The sequence below is a fragment of the Phascolarctos cinereus genome, unplaced genomic scaffold, assembly GCF_003287225.1.
Source record: "Phascolarctos cinereus isolate Bilbo 61053 unplaced genomic scaffold, phaCin_HiC Scaffold_1;HRSCAF=81, whole genome shotgun sequence".
NCBI classification, from domain to species: Eukaryota; Metazoa; Chordata; class Mammalia; order Diprotodontia; family Phascolarctidae; genus Phascolarctos; species Phascolarctos cinereus.
In genome coordinates this window covers 204642253-204668617 of record NW_027555514.1, presented here as the reverse complement: position 1 = coordinate 204668617, position 26365 = coordinate 204642253, and the positions used below count along the sequence as shown (strand labels likewise).

Below are 26365 nucleotides of genomic sequence, written 5' to 3'. Positions count from 1 at the left end.
ATGTAAGAGGTGAGGGAAAGGAAAGATTTGGAAGTGATGCTGAAGTTTTGTTACTGGGAAAAAGATGGGACATTTTCAGAGTCTTGAGAGTCATGTTTAGTGACTATGTTTAGTCTATGTAGGAAAGTATCAATATTCCTCAAGGGTTTTGCCCAAGTATGGGTTTTTAAGTCAGTCCTGAGTTAATACTACATTTTTACTTCTTTGTTTCTCTGCTTTATTTCTCTCTACTTCACATTTTTACAGTTCAACAACATGTTGCTATACTGTGTACCAAAATTCAGCTTGGTGGGAACTAAATACTCAGTTCGAACTAGAGTTGGTATTGATGGGATGAAAATTGTGGAAACCCACAATGAAGAATACCCACACACATTTCAGGTTTCTGGAAAAGAACGAACACTGGAATTACAGGCCAGGTGAGTGAACTATTCCTTTTTGGCAAAAATCAAAAAGCATCTGTATAAATTGCAAGATTGAATGGCTGAAGAAAATATTTCCCAGATACATTCTATAGCTCTTTTGGAGTCTGCTGGAATGCCTATAGGAAATTCCCTAAGATTAGAAGATATTTAAAAAACAACAAATTTAGAAGATAGACTAGAAAATTAACAATTGAATGAGAATAGCAATAAACTTATTGACATAAGTCATATTCTAAAAGACATTTCCTAAAAGAAAAGGTCAAAAGGTGCTTAAAGAATGACAAGGTAATGTTACATGGTTGGAAATGTAAAGAAACTCACATGGCTGGATATGATGAGAGGAAATTTTAACAGGATTCAGATGAATCTGTAAATCTTAGTCAAGATGCAAATAGAATCAGTGCTACAAATATAAAATACATAGTCAATACATTACCAAGGAAGTTTGTAAAAATTGGAGTCCAAGATGTTCTGCCTGGAAGAAAAAAAGTGGATTTATACTCTACAATTTTGACTGTAGAACTATGTCTTACTCCATTTGGTAAGGGCTTCCAAAGAGGTACTCTTGCAGTTTGTTATATTTTCTAATTTAGCAAGCAAAGAAATAAATCTTCCTTCTCTTACTGTTTATTTACATATAGGTATTTGAGTTTTTCTTTGGGTATCGACTTTGTGCTGAAAGAGAGATGAGAACAAAATTAAAATACTTTTAGAGTTATAAAAAAGTAACTTGTGGAAAGACTTTAAAAAATGGATATTTTTGTCACAATCAGAGCAGACTTGAAAGAATTTATGATGGGCTTCCAATGCAGGCATTTTCTGGTATCTCAGCAATTAGAATAAGGTGGTTCTGAACTGGCACAAATGGAATTCAGGTTAGATTCAAAGAGGGTTTACCTGAAGTGATTATTATTATTATATGTTTGAATCATCTAATTTATCATCTGCTTTCTGGAAGCACTTAAAAATAGCAAACATTTTAATTTCATTTCTTCAAGCTTGGTCTTGATGTGTGACTTAAAAACAGAAGATTAGTTACATATTACAACAAAAGAAATATTACAAAGAACTCCCCAAGATGCCTATGTATAAGGGGCAGCTAGGTGGCACAGTAGATAGAGCACCAGCCCTGGAGTCAGGAGGACCTGAGTTCAAATCTGGCCTCAGACACTTAATAGCTGTGTGACCCTGGGCAAGTCACTTAACCCCAATTGCCTTTAAAAAAATAAAAAGATGGCTATGTAAATAAACTTGTTTTATTTTGTATTTTCCTTGAGGCTTTTTTTTTTAAAAAATGCTCTTGAACTGGTTGGTCACTGTAGACTTCATCATTCCCTGTATTGAATGGGTTGATGGATCATGAGTTCATAGATTTAGAGCTGAAAGGAACCCAAGAGATCAATTATCATCTAGCCTGAGCTTCCTCACTTTACAGATAATTGACTTTGAATGAATTGCCCAGGTAGGTAATAATAGCTAGAATTTTAACTAGGTCCTCTGACTCTAGATCAAATGCCTTTTCTGCTACACTACACCACACACTGAGATTCCTGTTATGATACCATGTACATAAGGTCACTTAGGAGAGATTATGTGATGGCAGTTTCATTTTATAGTAGTGCAATGGTAGAAGCTAGAAATAAATTCACTGTACAATCCTCTTCCTCCCACCTACAGGACTGTCTATACTAAGTAAGTGAATAGGTTGAAATTCTTTTTAAAAAATTTTCTTTGTTGAATTGCCAGAGATATGTTAAATTTTTATTATGACCCTTTGCCATTCATCACTAAATTTTCTGGAAATAGGATCAACATATCTCAGTAAGCTTAGTTGCATTCACCACTTGTACCTCATTTATGTTTTCTGAATTTATTTTAAACTTTGCCAATTTATTTTTTTAGTTCTGAGCAAGACAAAGAGGAATGGATCAAGGTAAACATGATTCCTTATCTTCATTTTAACTTTTCCATATTCACTATATATGCCTAGATAATACATATTTAACTATTAGTGTATGTGATGTCCATTGGAAACAATTCATTTAATGGCAGGGGAGGGTATTACTGTACTAGATTTTGTTCTTCTTGTGTTTTCATCAGCTACATTCTTTAATGTCCATTTTGAATTTTTTAGGCACTTCAAAATACTATTGAAGCTTTCCATCAAAGGAATGAAACCTTCAGAAATGCTATAGCAAAAGATAATGATATGCACTTGGAGGTTTCTGTAAGTTCTTAACAATTTTTTTTTATTTTGTTTCAAATGATTATTGCTAAGGGCTAGCTTCATATACTTTCTTTGCATTCCTAGAGTACTGGAATTACAAACTAAGGTAGGGGTTTTTTGTTTTTTTAGCAAACTCTTTTCCTATACAATGTCAGAACAAGCTTTCTAGTCAGGATCTCTCTCTCTCTCTCTCTCTCTCTCTCTCTCTCTCTCTCTCTCTCTCTCTCTCTTTTTTTAATAATTGCCCTAGTGAGTGACCTTCCCATACATTTTGTAGCTGAAGTCTTTAGGCTATCTCTTTATGTAGGATTTCAGAACTGTGGTTTGAACAGTGCAACAGTGTTGTACCATTAGGTACTGTCCATTGGCAGGGGATAGTAATTTTCTCGTCTAAAATATTGCACAATTGGGTCCCTTGGCTTTTTAGACTGCTGAACTTGGGAAAAGGGCCCCAGATGGATTCGAGACAATGAAGTAACAATGTGTATGAAATGCAAAGAGTCTTTTAATGCACTGACAAGGAGAAGACATCATTGCCGAGCATGTGGACATGTAAGTACCAGTTTGTCACTTGATGATCATCTTATTACTGGCCATCTCCAGTTGTCCTGGACCCCGATTGCTCCAGAGGAGAGAGGTTTCTTTTTATAATAGATCATATAATAGATAATTGGTAAGGGAACTTCTTTTTTTTGGTGACATTTGAAAACAAGTGTCTTCTGTGGTTGTGCAAAGATTAAAGATCATCAAAACTTTTTCTTCTATAAGAATTCCTTTTGTGATTTTGTTTTTCAAATGGGTATGCTATCATCATTGCTAGATAATTTTTTTTCTGTAATAACATTTCTTCAAGGTTTTTGGTTTTTTGGAGGGTTTTTTTTGCTGATCATGCAGATATAGTTGTAATTCAACAAACCTTTATTATGTGCAGTATTTTACTTTCTTTTGATCTATTGTTAATATAATAACTTTAGTTGTAATTCAACAAACCTTTATTATGTGCAGTATTTTACTTTCTTTTGATATATTGTTAATATAATAACTTTATACTTCTCTACTGTCATCTGTTTTTTTTCCCCTATTGAATCTGTTTTTTTAAAAACCAGTTAGCAGGGCAGCTAGGTGGCACAGTGGATAAAGCACCGGCGCTAGGTTCAGGAGGACCTGAGTTCAAATCTGGCCTCAGACACATAACACTTCTAGCTGTGTGACCCTGGGCAAGTCATTTAACCCCATTGCCTAGCCAAAAAAAAAACCAACTGAAAACCAGTTAGCAGCTTATGATCATAGATGAAACTAGGAAGTTTATAGTTTGTATTTCTGTGACATTTCTAGTTTAGTTTTTCACTTAAGAAATTGCAAATGTGGGGCAGCTAGGTAGCGCAGTGGATAGAGCACTGGCCCTGAAGTCAGGAGTACCTGAGTTCAAATCCGCCCTCAGACAAAACACTTGACACTTACTAGCTGTGTGACCCTGGGCAAGTCACTTAACCCCAATTGCCTTAAAAAAAAGAAGAAAGAAAGAAAGAAATTGCAAATGCATGGTCTACTCTAATTCTTCCAAAGTGACTTTGATTCTGATTCTCTTGACAATTAAATTCTGCCAAATCATTCCCTGTAGGCAAATCAAACTCTTTTTATAAAATGAAAGTGTTTTTTCTCAAAAGTAGCTTACTTGTTTTTTTTCTTTGTTTTAGAGGCAAATCCTTTTCTTAAGGTCATAAAGCCACTTTTCTCCAAATTGAAGAGAAAAGTTCAGGACTATCCACCAGGGTTCCCAGGACTGATGAGGTTGACTTATTAGTCTGATTAAAAAAAAAAAACAAAAAAAGACCTTCTCTACAGGTTAACTTTCTAGACATGTCCTCACACCTTCTCTCCTTTAGAGTCACTAGAGAATAACATTTTTAAATTGACTTCAGTTCAGTCAGGGTTTTGAGCAGCTTTTTACTGAACAAGTATTGACATAGATTCACAGGAAATACATTTCCTTTGCTTTCGGCTATTCATTCACACAACAACCATTGAGTGCATTCTTAAGTTAGATCAAAGGATCCTTCTTTTTTGAAAAGGCAATTCATTTTGCCAAAAATTTGAACATTTCATTTCTCTAGTGCAGGGGTTTTTAACCTTTTTTATGTCATGGATTCCTTTGGCAGTATGGTGAAACCCATGGACTCCTCAGAATATTGTTTTAAATGCATAAAATAATATGTAGTATTACAAAGGTAATCAATTATACTGAAATAAAATTATCTAAAATTTAAAACACACACACACACACACACACACACACACACACACGTTCACAGTGTTCCTTGTGACCTTGTTCTTAAACACTACCAAATAGGAGGGTAACCTGAACAAGAATCAAGCACTTCTTGATGGTCAGGAGGATCTCTTGAAAGGCTGTCGGATACTTTTGGGGAGGGTCTTATGACCTTGCTACCATATACCTCTCTTTATATCGGAAGTTCCATTAACCTTGAGGTAAGTCACTCCAAGTAGGCCTTTACATCCCTGAACAAAATACAAGTTCATATATATTAAACACGCCTAAAATAAGCAGTGAATAAAACCAGATTCTAGCAACTAAATAGTGGTTCTTGGACAGACAGTAATGAAGTTCATGGAATTCTCAGAGGAATTGGGAACAATTAAGCTCTTGCCAATATACTGAGCCACTAGTTCCAGGTGTGATATGCTATCCAGTGCTAAGAAGAAGGTAAGAAATACATTCCTATTAAAAAAAAAAAGAAAATGGGCCACTTTCCCTTGCTTTCAGAGCATACTACGTCTTCTCCTTTTCAGATCATCTGTGGTCCAGTGAGACTGAAAGTGGGCTAGTCCCAGAGTGAATTAAGTGACTTTTAGCTGTTAAAGAAAAGGTTTATGCTGACGTAGTTTTTATGTTTGCAATGTACAAGTTGGCTATAAAAAGAGACATGCACACATACTTCTTAGCATGTTTAATTTTATTGTTGTTCAGTCATTTCAGTTATGTCCAACTCTTCATGACCCCATTTAGGGTTTTCTTGGCAAAGATACTAGAGTGATTAGCCATTTCCTTCTCCAGCTCATTTTATAGATGAGGAAACTGAAATAAAAGGTTAAGTGGCTTGCCCCGGATCACACAGCTACTAAGTGTCTGAGGCCAGATTTGAACTCACAAAGTCATCTTGACTCCAGCCCCCACACTCCATCCACTGCACCTCCTAGCTTCCCAGTGTGTTTAAATATGCTTGACCTTTCCCCTAAATGGTCCCATTCTGTAGTCCTAAATGATGAGTCAATAAGAATGGAAAGCTATGATCAAAAAAACCTCTTATAAATTTCAAAAGGTCTTTTACCTCAACTAATGGGAAATACAGTAATTCAGAGATGAGTGGTACTGTGCCTTCCTGGCATCTGTTTAAATGTTGAAATCCTAGGTATGTCACCATTTAGTTGTGGAAGGAAAACTTACTAATAACTGTATTTTGCATTGTAGGCACAAATCTCCCAAATAAATTCTCATTAAATTATCCTTAATCTAAATTCAAGCATGGTTTTACTTGAGAGATATGACCAAAGTCATGAGTGGACTCTGTCAGTTTGGACATTTCTCTCTCAAGGCAAGCAATTTTTGAAATTAGGATAATAGTAAATCAATAAAAATTGTTTCTGGCAGGCTTGTGTCATCAGTACAAGAACAGCTAGGTGGCACAGTGGACTCAGCACCAGCTCTGGAGTCAGGAGGACCCGAGTTCAAATCCAGTCTCTGACGCTTGACACTTTCTAGCTGTGTGACCTTGGGCAAGTCACGTAACCTAGATTGCCTTGTCCCCCACCACCAAAAGCAACGCAGAGCACAGTATTTACAGTCACTTTTCTATACAAGACACTCTGCCGGGTGGCACAGGAAAGGTAAAGATATGGTTCTTTCTGTCAAGCTTATGACCCAATACAGAAGGTCAGAGACAGATAAAGGTACTACAGTGTAAAAGATGGACAAAAACCATAAGAAAAGAACAAATCAAGTGCCATGGGAATACAGAGGAAAGAGAAATCACTGCTTTCTGGCTAGATCAATTTGTGAAGAAAATTGTAGTTGTGCTGTATATTGAAATATGGATGAAATTTCAACAAATGACAGGTACAGTGAGGAAGGGATAGAACAATGGTCATTCTAAACAAAAGGAGCAACTTTAGCAAAAGGAGGGAAGTGGGATCATTCAGGATATGTCTACAAAACCTCTGATGGTCCAATCTAACTAGGTAGAAAGGAGCAGTATGTTGGGAGTAGAAGGTTCAGTAGGTTCCTTAGGGACTAGATAATTGAGGGCCTTAAACACCCTTTTATGGGATTTAGGTTTTATTCTATAGGCATTGTAGGGTCATTGATGACCAGAGGTATAAATTTGGGAGGTGATATTTGAAGTCATGTGAGTTTATTTGCAAGGTGGGAATGGTTTAGAGAAAGAAGAAAAAGCACTAATCTACATCTTTAAGGAAGGTAAGAGAGCAAAGATGACCCATTAAATACAGAAAAGAAGACAGAGAGATAGAAGAATGAATGGAGTACAGTATCATAGAAGATAAACTTTCAAGGAAGAACTGGTCATCTGGAAGTGACATAATTTGAGAGCACTGATGGATCAATTCCTAAGTTATCTGAAAGAGAAGATAACTGATTGGGGAAAAAATCAGACAATATCACTATTTAAAAAAAGGGGGGCTATCAGAAAGATAATAGTAACTACCAGCAAATTGATTAAGAATTTGTTTGCACTAATTTGCACCTTTTTATTGATTCAGTACAGCTATCCAGGGATGGGGTCAAAACCCTGACCCTTATCATAAAAAAAATTTTTTTGATTCAGTAAAACAACTTTAATCTTTAAGGTGTCTCCCATACACATTAAGAACATGCAAGAGTTCCTGCTAGATATAACAACAGAACTTTTAAATATAATCCTTTGATCTTTGGTCTAAGAGAGACAGTCAAATGACCATCCTTATTAAAATGCTGGTATTATTAATAAAATGATTAAATTACCCAGGAAAAAACAATCCTTTGATTTATCATTATCAACTAGGGCAAAAGACAGGGAAGCATAAGTTTAACAAAACTGTTTGGAGGATATATGTATGGAATGAGAAATGTTCCTGTTTGCAAATGGCATTCTATTAATTGTTACAAAGCCTGGAATACTATACAGCCGCTCCACTTTGACTCAGTAGTCTAAACAAGAAAACCTGTTGTCCATTTCCATATTAACTGTGAAATACAGTTAGGTAACAGACACTGCAGATAATCAGTGAGCTAGAGGTACATAATTGAACAGGAGAAGATAGACTGGATTACTTTGTAGAAATTAGGTAGCACTTTCAACAATACCAACTCCTTCTTGAAACAGAAACTTGTCTTTTGAAAAAAAAATACCAGTATTGTTTCAGCTAAGATTTATGAAACATCAGTCTCCAAAGAATCAAAATTTCAGGCGGCTGAGGAGAGACAAATGATAGGCTGAAATAGGCTGCAACCTAGTATGCAATAATAAATTTTGCAAAGTACTTGATATACATTATCTCATTTTATCCTCACCACAGTCCTTTGAAGTAGGTACTGCAGGAGATATTATCCCCATTCCATAAGAAACTGAGGTTTGAAATTTCTTGCACAACTCCTAAGCTAGATTTGAACCCAGGTCTTTCCTGAATCCAAGTATAGTACCTTTTCCACTAAAGCACTTGCTATCAGCAGATATGGTTCTTTTTTTTTTCCTTGTATGTGTACCTCCATCTTTGCCATGGGTGTAGTGTTGAGTTGTTGTTCAGACATTTTCAGTCATGTCTGATTCTTTGTGACCACATTTGGAGTGGGTTTTGTTTTTGTTTTATTTGTCAAAAATACTGGAGTGATTTGCCATTTCTTTCTCCAAGTCTCTAGTGTTAATGTCTCTTTGCCAAGACTTAGGGTCAAGAGAAAGGTAACCCTTCTCCCTTTCATGATCCTATCTTCCCAAGAATTATTAAAAATCATCCAATACAACCCTCATTGGATCTCCCAGAAAGGGGAAAAAATAAGGTCAATAGAAATTTGAAGCCTTTTACAGTCTCTTGAGAATTCACATAATTCATAGTGCTAGTGAAGACAAATTTTGAGCTTACTCTTCCATTTTTTGGCTCAGTTTTTTGTTATTTGCTTCCTCTCCTGTCCCTACTGTTTCCATCTCCTACCCCCTCCTCCACCTGAATACCCAGAGTTCCAGCTACTACTTGGTCCTGGAAATTGGCATGTCTAGTATCTCCTCTCCTTGATTCTATCAACCTTTCTGCTGTTCTGTCCCAGAAGCACATACATGTACTTCCATCTTTACTAACCTGCCCTCCTAAAAGAAGAAAGCATTTGGGACCATTATCCAAGAAATCATCTATTACTCTACTGCTATTTCTGAGACCATTTAATTCCCTCTTCTCTTCTGGGCTACGTGGTTCCTTGGAGGTTTGTAGTGATGCACTACCTAGTTCAAGCTTCTGTCTGTGTTCAGTTTTTTAGTTGTGTCCAATTCTTTATGACGCCATTTGGAGTTTTCTTGGCAAAGATACTGGAGTGGTTTGCTATTTCCTTCTCCAGCTCATTTTACAAATGAGGAAACTGAGGCAAAGAGGGTTAAGTGACTTGCCCAAGGTCATATAAGTGTTTGGGGACAGATTTGAATTTAGGAAGATGAGTCTTCCTGACTCCAGGCCCAGTGCTCTATCCAGTGTGCCACCTAGTTGCCTAAGCTCTGGTTCTTTCCATCTCTGGCTGTGTCTGCTCTTCCTTTTAAAGTTTGAGTCCAACAGCATGGCTCCATCTTGTCCTGACTTGTCATGACTCCATCAATCCTCCTGTGGTGTCAGTGGGTATTTTTCTACCTTGTATGGGAAGACATGTTCAGTACTAGAATAAAGGCTTACCTCTGATATTATATATGGACATGTTAAGTGTTCATGAATATTGATTGATTATATCCAGTTTTCATTAAACAAATGGTACTGTAAAATATTTTAAGGTAAACTCATGTGTATATAATGTTAAAAAAATATAACCAACCAATGCCCACCTTTTTCAAAGAGTGCTCAATACAGCAGAATTCTAGTGCAGCAAGTGAATTTAATTGGCCTGTTGAAGCCAATGACAATAGGATGCAATGTACCCTAGTCATTATGTTAATGTTAATTTGAAGACATTAAATTAAAGAACAAAATTTTACTTTAGCTGTAATTACAAAGTTCACTATCAAAGATGCTTTCAAATTGATCTCCATCAATCCGCTTAGCACATAGTAAGTGCTTAATAAATGCTTGGTAACTGACTGACATATTCTTTCAAGCAACAAATGTTTATGGAGTATTTAAGAAATTTATATGTAGATTTCTTTCTCCTTTCTATATACAAAGCTTTAGTTTGGACTAAACTTTTTGGTGAGGTGGCTTAAATGTTAGAATGACACTTGTCAAAAACCTCTTCTTAGAGTCTGTTTATTTTCTAGCTCTACAACTGAGCTCAAATGTAATACAGAATGTTAAATTTGTCACTGAGCATTTACAAAGGAGACTGACTTTGCCCTGACACAGAAACAACACAGACACCATAGACTTAGGTTCTCTGGCCTATCTTGTCTCCACCTAGAAATGAATCTGGTCAGCCAGGGTTTGGTAACTCCTGAGGTCTTAGGCACCATCAAGTCTGAGATGTCCAGACTGTGAATGACTGGGACTTTTTATTACCCCTAGACCAAGAAGCTGTGTCAGGGAAGCAGGAGGCCAAAGGAAGTTTTATTAGGAAAATGCTGGTCTTATCACAATAGCCACCTTACCTCCCTGATAGTGCCAGGTAGAAACTGCCTTTCAAGAAACGTATAGTTCCATTACTGGGTATATGTGGTGTTTAGGGAGGACTAGCACTTCAAGTGCAGGGCTTGCTGGGGCTTTATCAGGGTTGCTTATCCACTTTTAGGTATCTGCCTTTCACCCAACTCCCAGCTGTGGTTCCAAGAAGCTGGAGCATGCACAGCAGCCCCATTCCAGTAAAACCATCTCGGCATGCAGGCTAAAGTTAAAGTTAACCAGATTAAGAGTATCAATAGGCCTCAAACCTCTCAGTGAGTTAGGAGGATGTCTACACCAAGTATATGAAAACTTCCCTTGACAGAATGGGGAGATGAGAGCAGTTTGTTCCAACGGCCAGAAAAACAGCTGAAGCACTCACCGTGGGGTCCTTGCTTATGGCTTGGTCAGACATCAAAGACACCAAGATAACCCACTGCATCCCAGGCCTTGGCCAGTCATCTTGACTTTTGTCTTGCCACTGGACTTCAATGACTCTGGAAGAGTGAGTGAAGCTGATGACTTTGTGCAACTCTGTCTCAGTTAAATCCAAATCACTTGCAAGTCAAGACATCACCCTGTGATGTTATCGATCCTCTTGAAAAAAAGAACAAGATCCATTACTGAAGTAATAGGGTTTTGTGATAATTTTTCTTCTTATAAATAGTAAGAGAGAGGCAATAACTTTTACTTACTTGTAACTTAAGGACTTGTAATGTATTAATCTATCTGTTTAGGTTAGATGAACTTTCATTAGAAAATTAGGGTATTAGTCACATAAAAACCTAATCTTTCACATTATGTAACAAAATCAATCAGTTTTTCAACCAGCATTTGTTTTGGAGCAAATATTTAAATTCTTCTTAGCTGTTACTATTAGCTGTAGTGGAATTCTGCTTAAGAAATAGCAGTGGTCTGTGAATATGATTGCTATTCCTTTTTTTCCTTGTTTTTAAGGTGGTCTGTTGGAAATGTTCCGACTATAAGGCTCAACTTGAATATGATGGTGGTAAATGGAACAAAGTTTGTAAAGACTGCTATCAAATAATAATTGGATGCACAGACAGTGAAGAAAAGAAAAGGAAAGGAATCTTAGAGGTATGATGAAAAAATGAGAGTCTTATCCTTATGTACTATTTAAACGTTTTAATGACAAATAGTAATGGATCTGGATTCAAGAAGATGGTCTAAGTTCAAAGATGGCCTAAAACATTTACCAAGTCTATATAAGTTTCCTCAACTATAAAATGAGATTATAATATCTCCCAGGATTGTTATGAGGATCGAATGAGATAATATTTGTCAAGTTCTTAGCGCAATGCCTGGCGCAGAGTAAGTGCTTAATAAATGTTTGTTACCTTCTCTCCCTTCTCAGTCATACCTATTTACAAAAGTATATATGACATTACAAATATGGAGTAGTTTTTAAAATTTCCATATTAGCCATGTTGCAGAAAAAAACACATCTGTTCGTAAGAAAAATAAAGTTAAAAAAAGTATTCATCAGTTTGCACTCTGAATTCACCAGTTTTCTCTGGAGGTGGATAGCATTTTTCATCATGGATCCTTTGAAATTGTGTTAGATCATTGTCTTGATCAGAATAGCTAATTCTTTCACAGTTGATCATCCTTACAATATTGCTATCACTGTGTGCTCTTGGTTCTGATCACTTCACTTTGGGAAAAAGAAATAATTGTACACCCATTGGCTGTGCTCTATCGTATTATTAACCAATGATAATGAGAGGAAAGTAGCACTAAAGGCCACTGATGAGACCTCCCCTGTTCTCCAGTCACTCATGTAGTTATTTCAACAATTGGTCTCTGTGAGAAATACAATCCAATAAGGATTAGATTAAGGAAATTATGAGATTAGCTTGTGTTCCAAGTTCTGATGAGTAACTGAATTGTCTCAGGATCTCTCTAGGTTTATATCTTGCTTAATCCCTGTAAGCTGCCACATTTCAATTTACTGATCTCCTAAGAATTCAATTTTTCATCATATTGTGACTGTATTTTTCCAGCAGGCCTGTCCTCTATAAGTCCCTTTTGTTCTTGGGAATACTGGAAAAAGAAGACATTTTGTTAATTCATATAATAAAAAATTGTAAGAAAAGAAGAAAAAGGCTGTAGGGTTCATAGAAGTCTTCTCAGGTTTTTCCTGAAAACATCCTGTTTGTCATTTCTTGTAGCATAATAGTGTTCCATCACAATCATATATTACAACTTGTTCAGCCATTCCTCAGTTAGTGGTCATCCCCTCAATTTCCAGTTTTATGCCACCACAAAAAGAGCTACTATAAATATTTTTTATGCAAAAGGCCCTTTTGCCTTTTCTTGATCTCTTTGGGATGCAGACCTGGTAGTGCTATTATTAGGTAAAAGGGTATGCACAGTTTTATAGATGAGCATAGTTCCAAATTATTCTCCAGAATGATTAGACTAGTTCACAACTCCACCAACAGTGCATTGGTGTCTTAACTTTCCCACATCCCCCCAGCATGTCTCATTTTTCTTTTCTGTCATGTTAGCCAATCTGATTAGGTATGAGGTGGTATCTCAGAATTTTTTCTGAAGCATTTCTCAAATGCTTTATCAAAGCATTTCTCTAATCAGTAGTGATTTAGAGTATTTGTTTTCATGTGACATTGACCATTTACCAACTGAGGAGTGGCTCATATTTTTATATATTTCACTTAATTCTCTATCTATGAGAAATGGTGCCTTTATCAGAGATACTTGCTATAAAATTTTCCCTAGTTTCCTGTTTTCCTTCTAATTTTGGCTACATTAGTTTTGTTTATGCAAAAACTTTTTAACTTCATACAATCAAAATTATTCATTTTACTTCTTATGGTCCAGATATCACTTATTTGGTCATAAACTTCCATTATCCATAGATCTGATAGGTATGTTTTTTCCATGCTCCCCTAATTTATGATATCACCCCTTATGTTTAAATCATTTCTCCATTTTGACTTTATCTCAATATATGATATGAGATGTTGGTGTATGCCTAGTTCTGGCAAACTGCTTTCTAGTTTTTCTAGCAATTTTTGTCAAATGATGGGTTCTTACCCTGAAAGCTTAGATCTTTGGGTTTATCAAACACTAAGTTACTATGGTTATTTACTACTGTGTATTGTGTACCTAGTCTTCCATTGATTCACCCCTGTATTTTTTAGCCAGTACCAAATCGTAGATGACTACCCTTTTGTTATATAGTTTAAAACCTGATACTGCTGGGCTGCTTTCCTTCACATTTTTTTTTCATTGATTCCCTTGATATTCTTAACCTTTTGCTCTTCCAGATGAATTTTGTTAGTATATTTTCTGCTCCATAAAATAGTTTGGTAGTTTGATTGATATGACGCTGAATAAGTAAATGAATTCAGGTAGAATTATCATTTTTATTATACTGGCCTGGCCTACCCATGAGCAATTAATATTTCTTCCATTATTTAGATCTCTATTTGTGTGAAAAGTGTTTTGTAATTGTGTTCATATAGTCCCTGAGTTTTTCTTAGTAGGTAGATTTCCAACTATTTTATGTTGTCTGCACTTACTTTAAATGGAATTTCTCTTTTTTTCCTCTTGCTGCTGGGTTTTGTTGGTAGTGTATAGAAAGGTTGATGATTTTATGTAGATTTATTTTATATCCTACAATTTTTCTTAAGTTAATTGTTTCAACTGGTTTTTTTAGTTAATTCTTTAGGATTCTCTAAAGTATACCATCATATCATATTGCAAAGAGTGATAGTTTTGTTTCCTCTTTGCTAATTTTTTTCAAATTTTTTTTGTCTTATTGCTATAGCTAGCATTTCGAATACAATATTGAGTATTAGTGTTGATAATGGACATCCTTGCTACTCTGATCATATTGGGAAGTTTATCTTCACAACAGATGATACTTGCTCATGGTTTTAGATAGAGACTACTTATCATTTTAAGAAAGGCTCCATTTCTTTCTAGTTTTTTTTTAAATAGGAACGGATGTTGTGTTTTGTTTAAGCTTTTTCTGCATCTGTTGACATAATAATAAAAATATTTTGTTATTGATAGGACCAATTATGCTTCTAGTTTTCTTAATATTGAACCAGCCCCACATTCCTGGTATAAATCCCACCAGGTCATAATCTATGATCCTTGTGATATGTTGCTGATATGTATTGTGATATATTGCAAATATATTGTGTTATATTTGACTACAAATGTTATATGTAGAAAAGATGAAGTGTTTGAACTGTTAAAAATGCTTTCCATTTCCATTAATTCTATTTAGGAAATACAGCATGGTGTAGTAAATAGAGTGCTAGACCTGGAGTCAGGAAGACCTGGGTTCAAACTCTATCTGTGATACCCAGTTGTGTGACCATGAACAAGTCATTTAACTTCTCTGAGGCTCAGGTTACATGTTAAGCAACTTAACTACCAAATTATAGTTATGTCAGTGAAAAGAGTAACTTCCAGTCTAATCACAGATCCTTGCCTTATTGATGCATATTTGGATATTTAGCAGAATTGTGTTTATTTGGGGATAGATATGGAGAAGTTTTTAAATAATTTCATTAATTCATTAGCAAATTTATTTTGTTAATTATTAATTTTCTTAAGATTTTGATTTATATTTTTATAAGTTGTTTATCCGGCTTAGTGTCTATATCTGTACTTAAAGGATAATATGTTTCTATCTCCTTTTGTTGTCTTTGCTACATATTCACAGATTGAATCAGCAGAGGTTTCTGGAAACAGTATCATATGCAGCTTTCTTCAGTATATGGAAAAGTCAAAGCCCTGGCAAAAAGCTTGGTGTGTCATCCCTAAGCAAGAAGCTCTTGTACTCTACATGTATGGTGCCCCACAGGTACATCATAATAATTGCCTTCTGTTGAGCATACTGGTCAGGGATGAATTGAGGGACAAGGAAGGTAATTCTAGAATCCCTTAGTCCCTTCTCTATAAAATGGAGAATTCAAAAGTTTAGGCTTTAGCTCACTAAAATTACAGATATCCATTATCTATACCCAAAGTTTCAAGTTTTCTTATTCTAAAATGCTTGGTTCTTTTTTATTTACCTTACAGATTTTTCCCTCCTCTATATGAATAAGGTTTCCTGGTTTTTTTATCTTTTTTTTCCTGTTTAATGAGTTTGACAAAGATTGAGTTGAATTTGGGATTAGAGTAGGACAGTAAAAGAAATTTAGCAAAAGGCACATTAAGGAGAATAATTATGGTCCCTTTACATATAAAAATAAATGTACCTAGATGTAAATAAATATACTTTAGATGTAAAAATAAATGTTCACCAAAGTGAACATGTGAAATTTTGAGGAAAAGGACATTTAAATAAATCTAGCTTAATATCATTGAATAACAATCATTGAGAAGAAGACACAGGTGTGTTTTAACTTACTGTGGAAAATCACAACCCCTTGACTTCCAAGTGCTAAATTTCTAGATGTGAGATATCCACACATGCATTAATTCCAACAAAAATAGAAATGTATTTTTTAAACAAACTGGGGGGGGGGAGAAGGTATCCCCTTGCATTTAAAAATATACATGTAAATGTATCTGTAATATTGGCTATTAAAATGTTCTAATGAGGTAACACCAACCAAAATGCTAGAATAGCAAGAAGTAGTACAACCCAGCTTTCCCCACAACTACTAGAACTAAGATAACAGAGTGGTGATTGAGAGATCTGAGGAGAAACCATAGTAAGATACCTTTCTAGCCCAAGATCACAAGTTTGACCCACTAACAAGTGACCAGAATGGGAACTGTGAAACGAGGGTGGGCCAAAATCAATGTCTCAATTCCCAGGGCACCAAACAGGTAGTGGGGCAGTGTCTGTCAGAACAAATTGCCTACTCAGCCCCATACCTAGGCCAGTAAGTAATAAGGATCCCCAAAAGAGGCCAAATTGAGGATTCAAGTCCCAAGGCTCTAAACAGGAGCCAGCAGTGCAGCAAAGGGCAACCTAAAGTGAGTTGTTGACTTTACCCTTCACCCAGGCCAGCCAGAAAGGGCCTCCCAGAGGGGCCCAATCCAAGACTCAGCAGACTGAAGTCTTCCAGAGCAGATCACAAATTCTTCCCAGGATCCAGAGCAGGGATAGGCCAGCAATCCAGTCTGTCTCAGCATGCTGAATCTGAGAGAGGCTGAGGCAACTACTATTTATTAGAGCACTGCCCAAGGAGAAATCTTCAGCTGCCTTGCCTAGACGTGAACCAGAGTCTGCATCCCAAGAAGCCCAGGAGAGAAGCAATCATACCATGCTCTTGATCTGACCACATAGGACTCACTGAAAGGCTGCAGCTTCCCACCTCCAACAGTTTCGTTATCTTCAAGAACACTGCACTCAGTATCTAAAGAACATAGTGAAAGGACCCCAGATAAGAGAAGCCAGTTTCATTCAAGGCCATGACAGTCCTGCCCAGAAGTTCATTGAGTCTGCTTCTAATACATAGTCCTACTATAAGAAGTAAAGAAACTGGAAGAATGAGTAAACAACAACAAAAGATAAAGAATTGACTTCTAACAGAATATATCCAAAACACCTACAAGTAACACCTCTAATAACACAGCCTGATCTCATGCAAGAGTGGGTTTTTTTAAGTTTAAAAATTATATTATGAATGAAGTTAGTGTGATAGAGGAAGGAACTGAGGGAAAAGATAGCTTTGGAAGGAAGATTAAAAAGGGATTTAATAGCTTAGCACAAGAGGCACAAAACCTTATCAAAGTAACAGATTCATTGAAAGTAGAACAAACAAAACAGAAGTTAATGACTCCATGAGATAAGAAGAAATGCTAAAACAAAGTCAAAAGACTGAAAAAAATACAAGAAAATAGAAAATGTCTCATGTTTTTTAAAAAACTGACCTACAAAACAGATAAGTTAGAGATAATGTAAGAATCATTGAATGGGGGCAGCTAGGTGGAGCAGTGGATAGAGCACCACCCCTGGATTCAGGAAGACCTGAGTTCGAATCCAGCCTCAGACACATAATACTTACTGACTGTGTGACCCTGGGCAAGTTACTTAACCCCCATTGCCCAACAACAACAAAAAAACCAAGAATCATTGAATGAATAGCATGTGTACCTGTCAACTGGGGAACAGCTAAACAAAGTACGTGAATATAATGGAATATTACCATGCCATAAAAAAAAATTAATATTATGAATATAGAGAATTATGGAAAAATTTACATGATTGATGCTGAACTGAGTAAGCAGAACCAAGAAAACTACATACACACATATGTGGTTTTCTTGGCTCTGATTACTCAATATGTATGTGTGTTGTGTGTGCATATGTACATATACATGCAGTGGCTACAACCACATAAATTGGAAAGAAAAACTATAAGATGAACAAAATTAAATTTTGCAAAAATTATAAAAAACAATCATGACTTTAAAGAAGTGATATGAGAAGACATCCCCACCTCTCTTTGCAGAGATGAAAGGTCCATAGGTGTGATATAGACTTTTTCAACATATCTATCAGTTTTGGGTTTTTTTTCTTTTAAAAAATTAGTTATATTGGATACCTCTCTGAGGAAAGATACTGGGGAAAATTCTAGTGATGTAAAAAACAAAATTTATCAATAAATATTTATTTTAAAAATAGGGGGGAAATTATCACAGTACCTGAAAGCCATAAGAGCGTAGATATCACATTTCAAGAAATTATGAAAGAAAGATGCTAACATATCTTGGAATGAGAAGGGATAGTGAAAGAATTCATCATTTTCCTCTGGAAAGAAATCCCTAATAGGAATGTTATAAGCAAGATACAAAGGTTCCAAGTCCAAGAAAAATACAGCAAACTGCCAAAAACAAAGACTTTGAGTACCTAAGGAACCACATTCAGGATCATACAAGATTTAGCAGCTACCACTTTCAAGATATAGAGAGTTTGGATTATGATATTCCATAAGGCAAAAGACTTATTAGGTTTACAACTAAGAATATCTTACACAGCAAAAATGATTATAAACAATCATATGGGGGAAAATGGACCTTTAATGAAATGAAGGACTGTTAAGCATTCCTGATGAAAAATTAGAGTAGAAACTTTGAAATATAAATATGGGAATAAAGAAAAATGTAGAAAGCTAAATATAACCAAGCAATCTAAAGTGACTTTATAAAGTGTTTGGAAGTGATGAAACACGTGTACCCTCAGATGCTTAACATCATGAGGGGACATAGAGGGAGTCAGAGAAGGCAGAGGTCTTGAAGCTGCTTTGTAATGTTTTCATGATTGTTCAAAAAAAATTTTTAAAGGAAAGGAAGAGGCAAGGGAAAATAATATATTAGAAGATAAAAAGGAAGGAGTAGGTGGGGAAGAGACTTATTGTCTTGTATAATTGGATTCTGCCGGTAGAAGTCTATACAAAGGCATGCAAGAAACCTTGTTTGTCATTAAAACCTCACTTTCATCTGAAGTGGTTAAAGAAGATAAAACATACAAAGTTTGGTGTGTGTATATACATATACATACACACACACACACACACACATATAAAAACTCAACAGGGAAAAAGGGAAGAAAAGAAAGGGGGGAAAGGGACAAATGAGAAGGGTAGGTTTACAGAGGGAGCTTGAAATGGAAAAAAAAAAGTAAGAACCTGAAATTGGTGTCTGCATGAGTGGAGAAAAGGGGCAGGGGGACATAAGTTGGTTGGTTTAAATCCACTGATGTGGACCATGTTCCTGTTCCATGAAATTCTTCTTCTTTGTAAAGAAGGAGCAGAAAGCAAAGGTGGGGGGGGAAGTATAAGAAAATAACAGTCAAATGCAAAATTAATGATCATAACTGATCTTGGAAATAGGATGAACTTGCCCATAAAATGGAAGAGGATGGTAAAATGGTTTAGAAATTAGAATCCAACAATATGATGTTTATAAGAAATACAATTGAAATATAAAGACTGATAAGAGACTGAAGCAAAATCTACCATGCTTCAGCTGAACTCAAAAAAGTAAGAATAGCGATCAACAAAAATAGATTTATCTAAGAGATAAACAGGTGAATTACTGAAAAGTACCATAGATAATTTTTTTTTTGCTGTAGGTACCATAGACAATTAATTTTGGTACTTAGCATGTGTATCCCTAATGACATAGCATCTAAATATTTAGAGGAGAAGCTTGGTGAATTACAGAGAGAAATAGACAGTAAAACTATAATAGTGCAGGGGTGTAGGGGAGGCCAGCTATGGTGTTTGTCCTTTAGTCAAATCTATCCTCAACAACAATAAAAACAAGAAAGAAGGTAAAGACCTGAATAGAATTTGAGAAATATGATAGATCTTGGGCAATTGTGTGTATATATGCATGTGTGTATGTATGTATATACATAGAGCATCTATAGCTATATGTATGCCTATACATAAACATATGGATGTATGTATGTGTTTTAATGGCATTTTCACAAGAATTGACAAAATATTAGAGCATAAAAAAACCCCCAAAACACATGCAGAAACAGAAGTATTAAACACATCCCTTATTGACCATAAAACAATAACAATTATAGTCAATAAAATGCCACTGAAGAAAGTTTAAAAGTTAAATGGAGACTCAGTCAATCAGTAAACATTAAATACTTACTATATATGCCAGACACTGTTTTAAGTGCTAGAGATACAAAAAGAGGCAAAAGATAATCCCTGCTCTCAAGGAGGTCATATTCTAATGGAGAAAACAAGCAATTAAATATATGCAAAGAAGCTATATTCAATATAGAGAGAGAATAATTAACAGAGGGAAGGTACTAAAATTAAAAGGCATTGGGAAATGCATCCTATAGATGGGATTTTACTTAGGACTTAAAGGAATCCAGGAGACAGAGATCAGAAGGGAAAGCATTCCAGGCATGGGGAAAGCCAGAGAAAATACCCAGACCTGAGAGATGGATTGGCTTGTTCATGGAACAATAAGAAGGACAGTATCAGTGACAGAGTATATGGTGGAGTATAATATATGAGAAGACTGGAAAGGTAGGAAGGGAATAGACTATGAAGGACTTTGAGTGCCAAACAGAGGATTTTGTAATTGGTCCTGGGGATAATAGGGAGCCACTGGAGTTTATTGAGTGAGGGGGTGCCTTAGTTGGATTGTCAGGAAAATCACTTTGGCAGATAAATGGCAATGAAAAGAAATTTAAGGCAGGCAGACCTACCAGCAGGCTGTTGGAATAGTTCAACTGAGAGCCTACACCAGAGTGGTGGCAGTATCAGGAAAGAAGGAAGTGTATTCGATAAATATTGCAAAGGTAAAGTTGATAGTTCTTGGCTACAGATTGGATGTGGGAGTGGGGTGGGTGAAAAACAGTGAGGAGTTAAGGATGACACCTAGGTTGTAAGCCTGAGGTTTTGGGAGCACAGTGTTTCCCTCTACAGTAGTAGAGAAGGTAGGAGTGGAGGAAAGTTTTAGAAGGAAAGATAATGAATTCTGTTTGGGGCATGTTGAGTTTAAAATGTTTAAGATGTCTACTGGACATCCATCCATGAAAGTGGTGGATAGTGGGAGTGATCCATGACTGAAGCTTGGTGCAAGGCTTAATTGGATACATGGAGGGAGGTGGGGGCAGGGCTGGGAAGGGACACAAAAGTAGGATAGTATAGAATTCAATTGGTTCATTAAGGGATATCAAGATGGAGAAAGGAATATTAAATGACTAGTGTAAGAGAGATGGCTTAGGGGACAAGGGATTGGAGTTTATGATGTGGGCAATGAGAAGGATTTGTTATGGGAATGGTAAGCCAATAGATCCTGGTCAGATAAAGAGATTCCTTGAACATGGATTGGTGCATTTACGGGTGATGGCAAGATCGAGGGAATCACCATCTTTGTGAGTGGCTGAAGTGGGGTAGAGGAGTAGGTATGGAAAGTGACCTGAGTGGTTAGGGTATTTGAGGGAGGGTCATTATGCATGTTGAAGTCCTTTAGTATGAGGGCAGGATTTGGGGAAGAGAGAAAAATTGGAAAGTCATTGAGGAAGGAAGGGAATTGAACTGGAAGTCTGTAGACAGCAGTTACCAAAATTTGATTGAGTGGAAGATGGCTCTCAAAGAAGGAGAGAGATGTTTGAGGTGAGGAGAAAACTTGGAAGTGACAATAGAGAGCAAAGATTGTTCCACCTCCCCTTTCTTGACCAGTGAGCCAAGGGGAATGAGTGACAGTTCAGCCAGTACTAGAAAGGGTAGCCAGGAAAGCTGTGCCATCTGAGGGGAGACACAGGTTTCAGTGATTGTTAGAAGATAAGAGGAGTGGGAGAGAGAAGTAGGACAAAAGGATGTTTAATTTAATTATAAAGATTTGGTTGGTCAGAAAACAAAGCATGGAAACAATAGATGATATCATTAAAGATAACTGACAACATAAAAATTTGGAGATGCACACAAAGCAGTCCTTAGAGGAAATTTTATGTCTCTTAACTCTTTCATAAACAAAAAAGAAAAGAAGAGAAAAAGAAATCAGATCAATGAATTGGGAATGCAACTAAAAAATCTAGAAAACCAACAAATTTTGAAATCTCAATTAAACAACAAAATGGAAATCCCAAACAATATGGAAGACATTCATATGAATAAAAGGTTTTGAGTTTATAAATTAAGAAATTGAATTAATAAATCTATGAGCTATTTAAAAACAATAAATAGATAAAATGTTAGCTAATTTAAGTATAAAAGGAGGAAAATCAAATTGCCAAAATAAAAAAAAATTACAACAAGGAAATAAATTATATTATTAGCAACTACTTTGTTCAGCTAAATCCTAACAAAACTGACAACTTAATTGAAATGGATGAATATTTACAAAAATATAAGATATCCAGATTAACATGGAATAGAATTAACATTAAATAGATAATTTAAATAACCCAGTCTTAGAAAAAGAAAGTGAACAAACCATAAATCAACTTCCAAAGAACAAAAATTCCAAGATCGTATGCATTTTCAAGTGAATTCTATCAAACATTCAAAAAAACGATTCTAATATTATATAAACTGTTAGGAAAAATAGGAGAAGCAGTCTTAATAAATTCCTTTTTATGATACATATGAAAATAAAGAAGGAAGCTCTGTCCTGGGCCCCTCTTCTTTTATGTTCTCTATTAACTTGTTTGATGATTTTGATTACTTCCCATGTATTCAACTACCATTTCTATGTAGATAATTCTCAGATCTAAGTATCTAACCCTAAACTTTGCCTGAGCGCCATCCCCATATCAATAACTGATTTTGGATATCTCAAAATCAACATCCCATAAGCATCTTTAAGTAAACATGACTGTAACAGAATTGATCTTTCCCCCAGTACTGTTGGACTCTGTCATCCAGGCTTTGGATCTTTGGAATCATCTTTGACTCCTTTAATGTACTGCAAATATCCAATCTATTGTCAAATTTTGTCATTTTTACCTTCACAATATATCTTGCATAGGCTCCCTTCTCTCCAGTTTGTCACCTCCCTAATATATTATCACCTGATACTTAGACTACTATAATAGCCTAATTGTACTCCCTGCTTCAAGTTATCTAACCATCTAATCCAGACAAAAATTTACTTTGTTTCCCTCCTATTCCTAGCATTAAAAAAAAAAGAAGAAACAGTAACAAATATGCATAGACAAGCAAAACAGACTCCCATATTGGCCATGTCCAAAAATATATGCCTTATTTTGTGTCCTGGGTCTATCACTATTTTGTCAGGAGATACTGCCTCATCGTTTGTCCTGTGGAATCATGGTTGGTCATTGTATTGATCAGCATTCTTATGGTTTGTTTTTTACAGTGTTATCATTATTGTGAAAACTGTTCCCTTAGTTCTTTTCACCTAAATTTACATCTGTCCGTACAAATCTTCCCAGATTTGTCAAATCATTGCATTTAAAATTGTTATGGCATAGTAGTATTTCATTACATTCATATACCATACTTGTTCAGCCATTCCCTGTTAGTTTTACTTCTCTGGTACTACAAAAAGAGCTGCTATAAGTATTTTTTAATGCATATTGGGTCCTTTTCCTGATCTTTTTGAGTCATAGACTTAATAGTGGTTCTGCAGGAATGAGTATATAGTTTATAAGTTTTTTAAAACACGGTTTCAAATTTCTTCTGAGAATGGCTGGACCAAATCTTAGCTCTAACAACAGTGTTATAGAGTATTTGAGGGACTGTCCCTATGTATGTATGGTTGAAGTCCCCTAGTATGAGAACAGCAGAGAAAGACTGTGAACCAGGCACTGAATTCAGTGAGGAAGGAAACAGAGTGTCCTGGAGGTCTGTAGAAAGCAGCCACCAGAATTTTGATTGGGTGATAGATATGGATTGAATGATCCTCAGAGGAGGTAAGAGATGGTGGCGAAGGGTACACCCAAAAGTGTCAACAATTATATGATCATATACATATACATATTACATATCATGCATTTCATAAAACAAATTTATTGAGGGAGTAGGATTTGGCTCTTGTTTCTTTTTGCTCTTTTTCTATGTCATATTCTTTTCTAAATCATAATGGCATTTCGTTCTTAGGATGTCAGAGCTCAGGCAACCATTCCACTCCTGGGCTACACAGTGGATGATACACCAAGGAGTGCTGATCTCCCTCACAGTTTCAAACTGACTCAGTCTAAGTCTGTGCACAGCTTTTCTGCAGACAGTGAGGAACTGAAACAGAAATGGTTGAAAATCATCCACTTAGCTGTCAAAGGTGAGACACCAGAGTGTCCAAATGAACTACAAATCACAGTAGATGATAATCCTGGACTAAAAAGAAAGCCAGAATGCTGAGTTAAAGATGTCCTGTTGTTGGGGGTGTGGGAGGAGGGTGGGACACAGCTGTGCAATGAAGCAAGTGAAGAAAAAAACCCAGAAAATAAGACATTCCCAACAACCCTACACCTTTTAGCACTTTATGTTAAAAATATAGGTTCATAAGCAAATTTAGGGGTGGGAGAGAAGGGGTGCAGTAAGAACAGACTGTTTTCCTAAACTTATGTATCATTAATGAATTTGCTGTACAGAGTCATTTCACTGATAATTTTTTTTAATGTGAACAGTGAAACATCTTTAGGATTCTGCCTTGAGTATTTACCACTTGTGTTTGTCTTAAAGAAAATGGCATTTGATCCTCTTGCTGTTAGGTTAAAATGTGCCACAGACTTTTTGTTATATTCTTTGCTCATGTAGGACTTCTGACAATTTGAAAGATATACCTCCATATTGCCAAAATAGATATGTAGTGATAAATACAGGGAAAGTTTAGTTTAAAGCATTCATTTTATTGAAGTTAGTATCTAAAGCTATTTACACACGTTGTGTATGTTATAATGTATTTTCTTATAGAAAAAATCAAAAAGACAAATTACATTGACTTTTAGACTTTCAATTTAATAAGAATAAAAAGCTAATTGTTTTTCTTTTAAAAAATATATTATTCACATAAGGAAAAAACAGAAGTATAAGGATTTATGTATGTACAATATCAAATAGACTACTTTGACTTCATGATTTTAGGATCATATTTGTCTATTATCTATATTTTAAAAAAGCAAAGCATGTTTTATCTTGGAATTAAGCAAAGTATTCTAAAGAATGTTTTGACAATTTATGTTCAATTAGTTGATACCTAATGGTCTTGATATTTTTGTAAGTTTAACAAATGTAGCAGTTTTTATGGCATGTAACAAATTAGTGAATTCCAACTCTATTTTAAGACCATTAATTTTTCTTTTATTTTCTGAGCCTATTTAAACAGTGCCTCTATTTGAAGGTGCTAATATTACATATTTAAATATAGGGTGTATATTCAATTAGTAATGTTTTTGTCTTCATTATTTTGAGATAAGATAAATTACCATTTTGATCACTGGGACACTCAGAGCATTTAGAACATTTCATTTTTATAATCATATGAATGTTGAAGTAAGTATTATAACATCAATTATTTGTAAGGATTCTCTTTCCTTTCACTGAAAACATTTCCTTTCATCTGAAAACATTGTGTCTGTGTGAAACCTGAGTTAGTACTTGGGAATGATGTTTGGTACATTTTCTTTGTAGAAAAATTTTTTCAATAAATTTTTTCACTTATTTTCTATAGGCACATTTAAATGTAGAATATATAATGCACACATGATATATTCATGTATCAGTCCATTCATCTCATCTCAGCTACTATTTATTTAGTAAGTGCTGTTATTTATAAATCACTATATGGGCGTTAACACAATTTCACTTGAATTTCCTAGCATTGTTAAATAAGTTTTAGACAACTAATACAATTTCGATTGTTAGGGAAAGTATAATGTTTAAAAATATTAAAACCTATGTTAAAATAATGTCAATGAAAACTTTTATTGTCAAAAATCTATAAAGCTCATTTCTTTCTGAGATCAATATCCCAAGAAAGAAAGAGAAAACTTCACTTTTGAAAAATTTTTATTTTAGTTTACAGATTTGGGGAAGGTTAGAAAGGGATATGACACAATCTTTGGGTGGCATTTTTTTTACTGGGGAGACACTGCTCTTTTGTTTGTCTTCCTCCAGAGACAAAACAAAAAATCCAACTCAATATAGTTGTTGTGATTAAAATGTCATTATCTTTTCAAGTTGAGCCATTTCTCAAGTTATATTTATTTCTTTGATTGTCTATTTATTCCTAATATATGACTGCTAAAAGACATATAGGCCTGCCTGGATTGAATATAACCATGGAGGATTACAAATGAAGAGAATGACAAAACCTTTACTCAAAGTTTTTAGACCATTACACCTGGAATTCAGGCCCATTTTAATAGGACATTTAATCTATCCTATTTATTCCT

The 26365-nt window shown here is 35.4% G+C and overlaps 1 protein-coding gene across 1 annotated transcript in view; it reads left to right on the top strand.

Moving 5' to 3' along the window:
* Window positions 1–26154, top strand: part of FGD4 (FYVE, RhoGEF and PH domain containing 4) — a 244567-nt gene extending 218413 nt beyond the window's left edge. The window contains 8 exon segments of the mRNA XM_078156609.1: window positions 247–419; window positions 2328–2358; window positions 2560–2652; window positions 3080–3098; window positions 3101–3204; window positions 11467–11607; window positions 15233–15373; window positions 24072–26154. Of these exon segments, the coding sequence (XP_078012735.1) occupies window positions 247–419; window positions 2328–2358; window positions 2560–2652; window positions 3080–3098; window positions 3101–3204; window positions 11467–11607; window positions 15233–15373; window positions 24072–24329 (960 nt within the window). The 3' untranslated portion in view covers window positions 24330–26154.
* The last annotated feature ends 211 nt before the right edge of the window (window positions 26155–26365 follow it).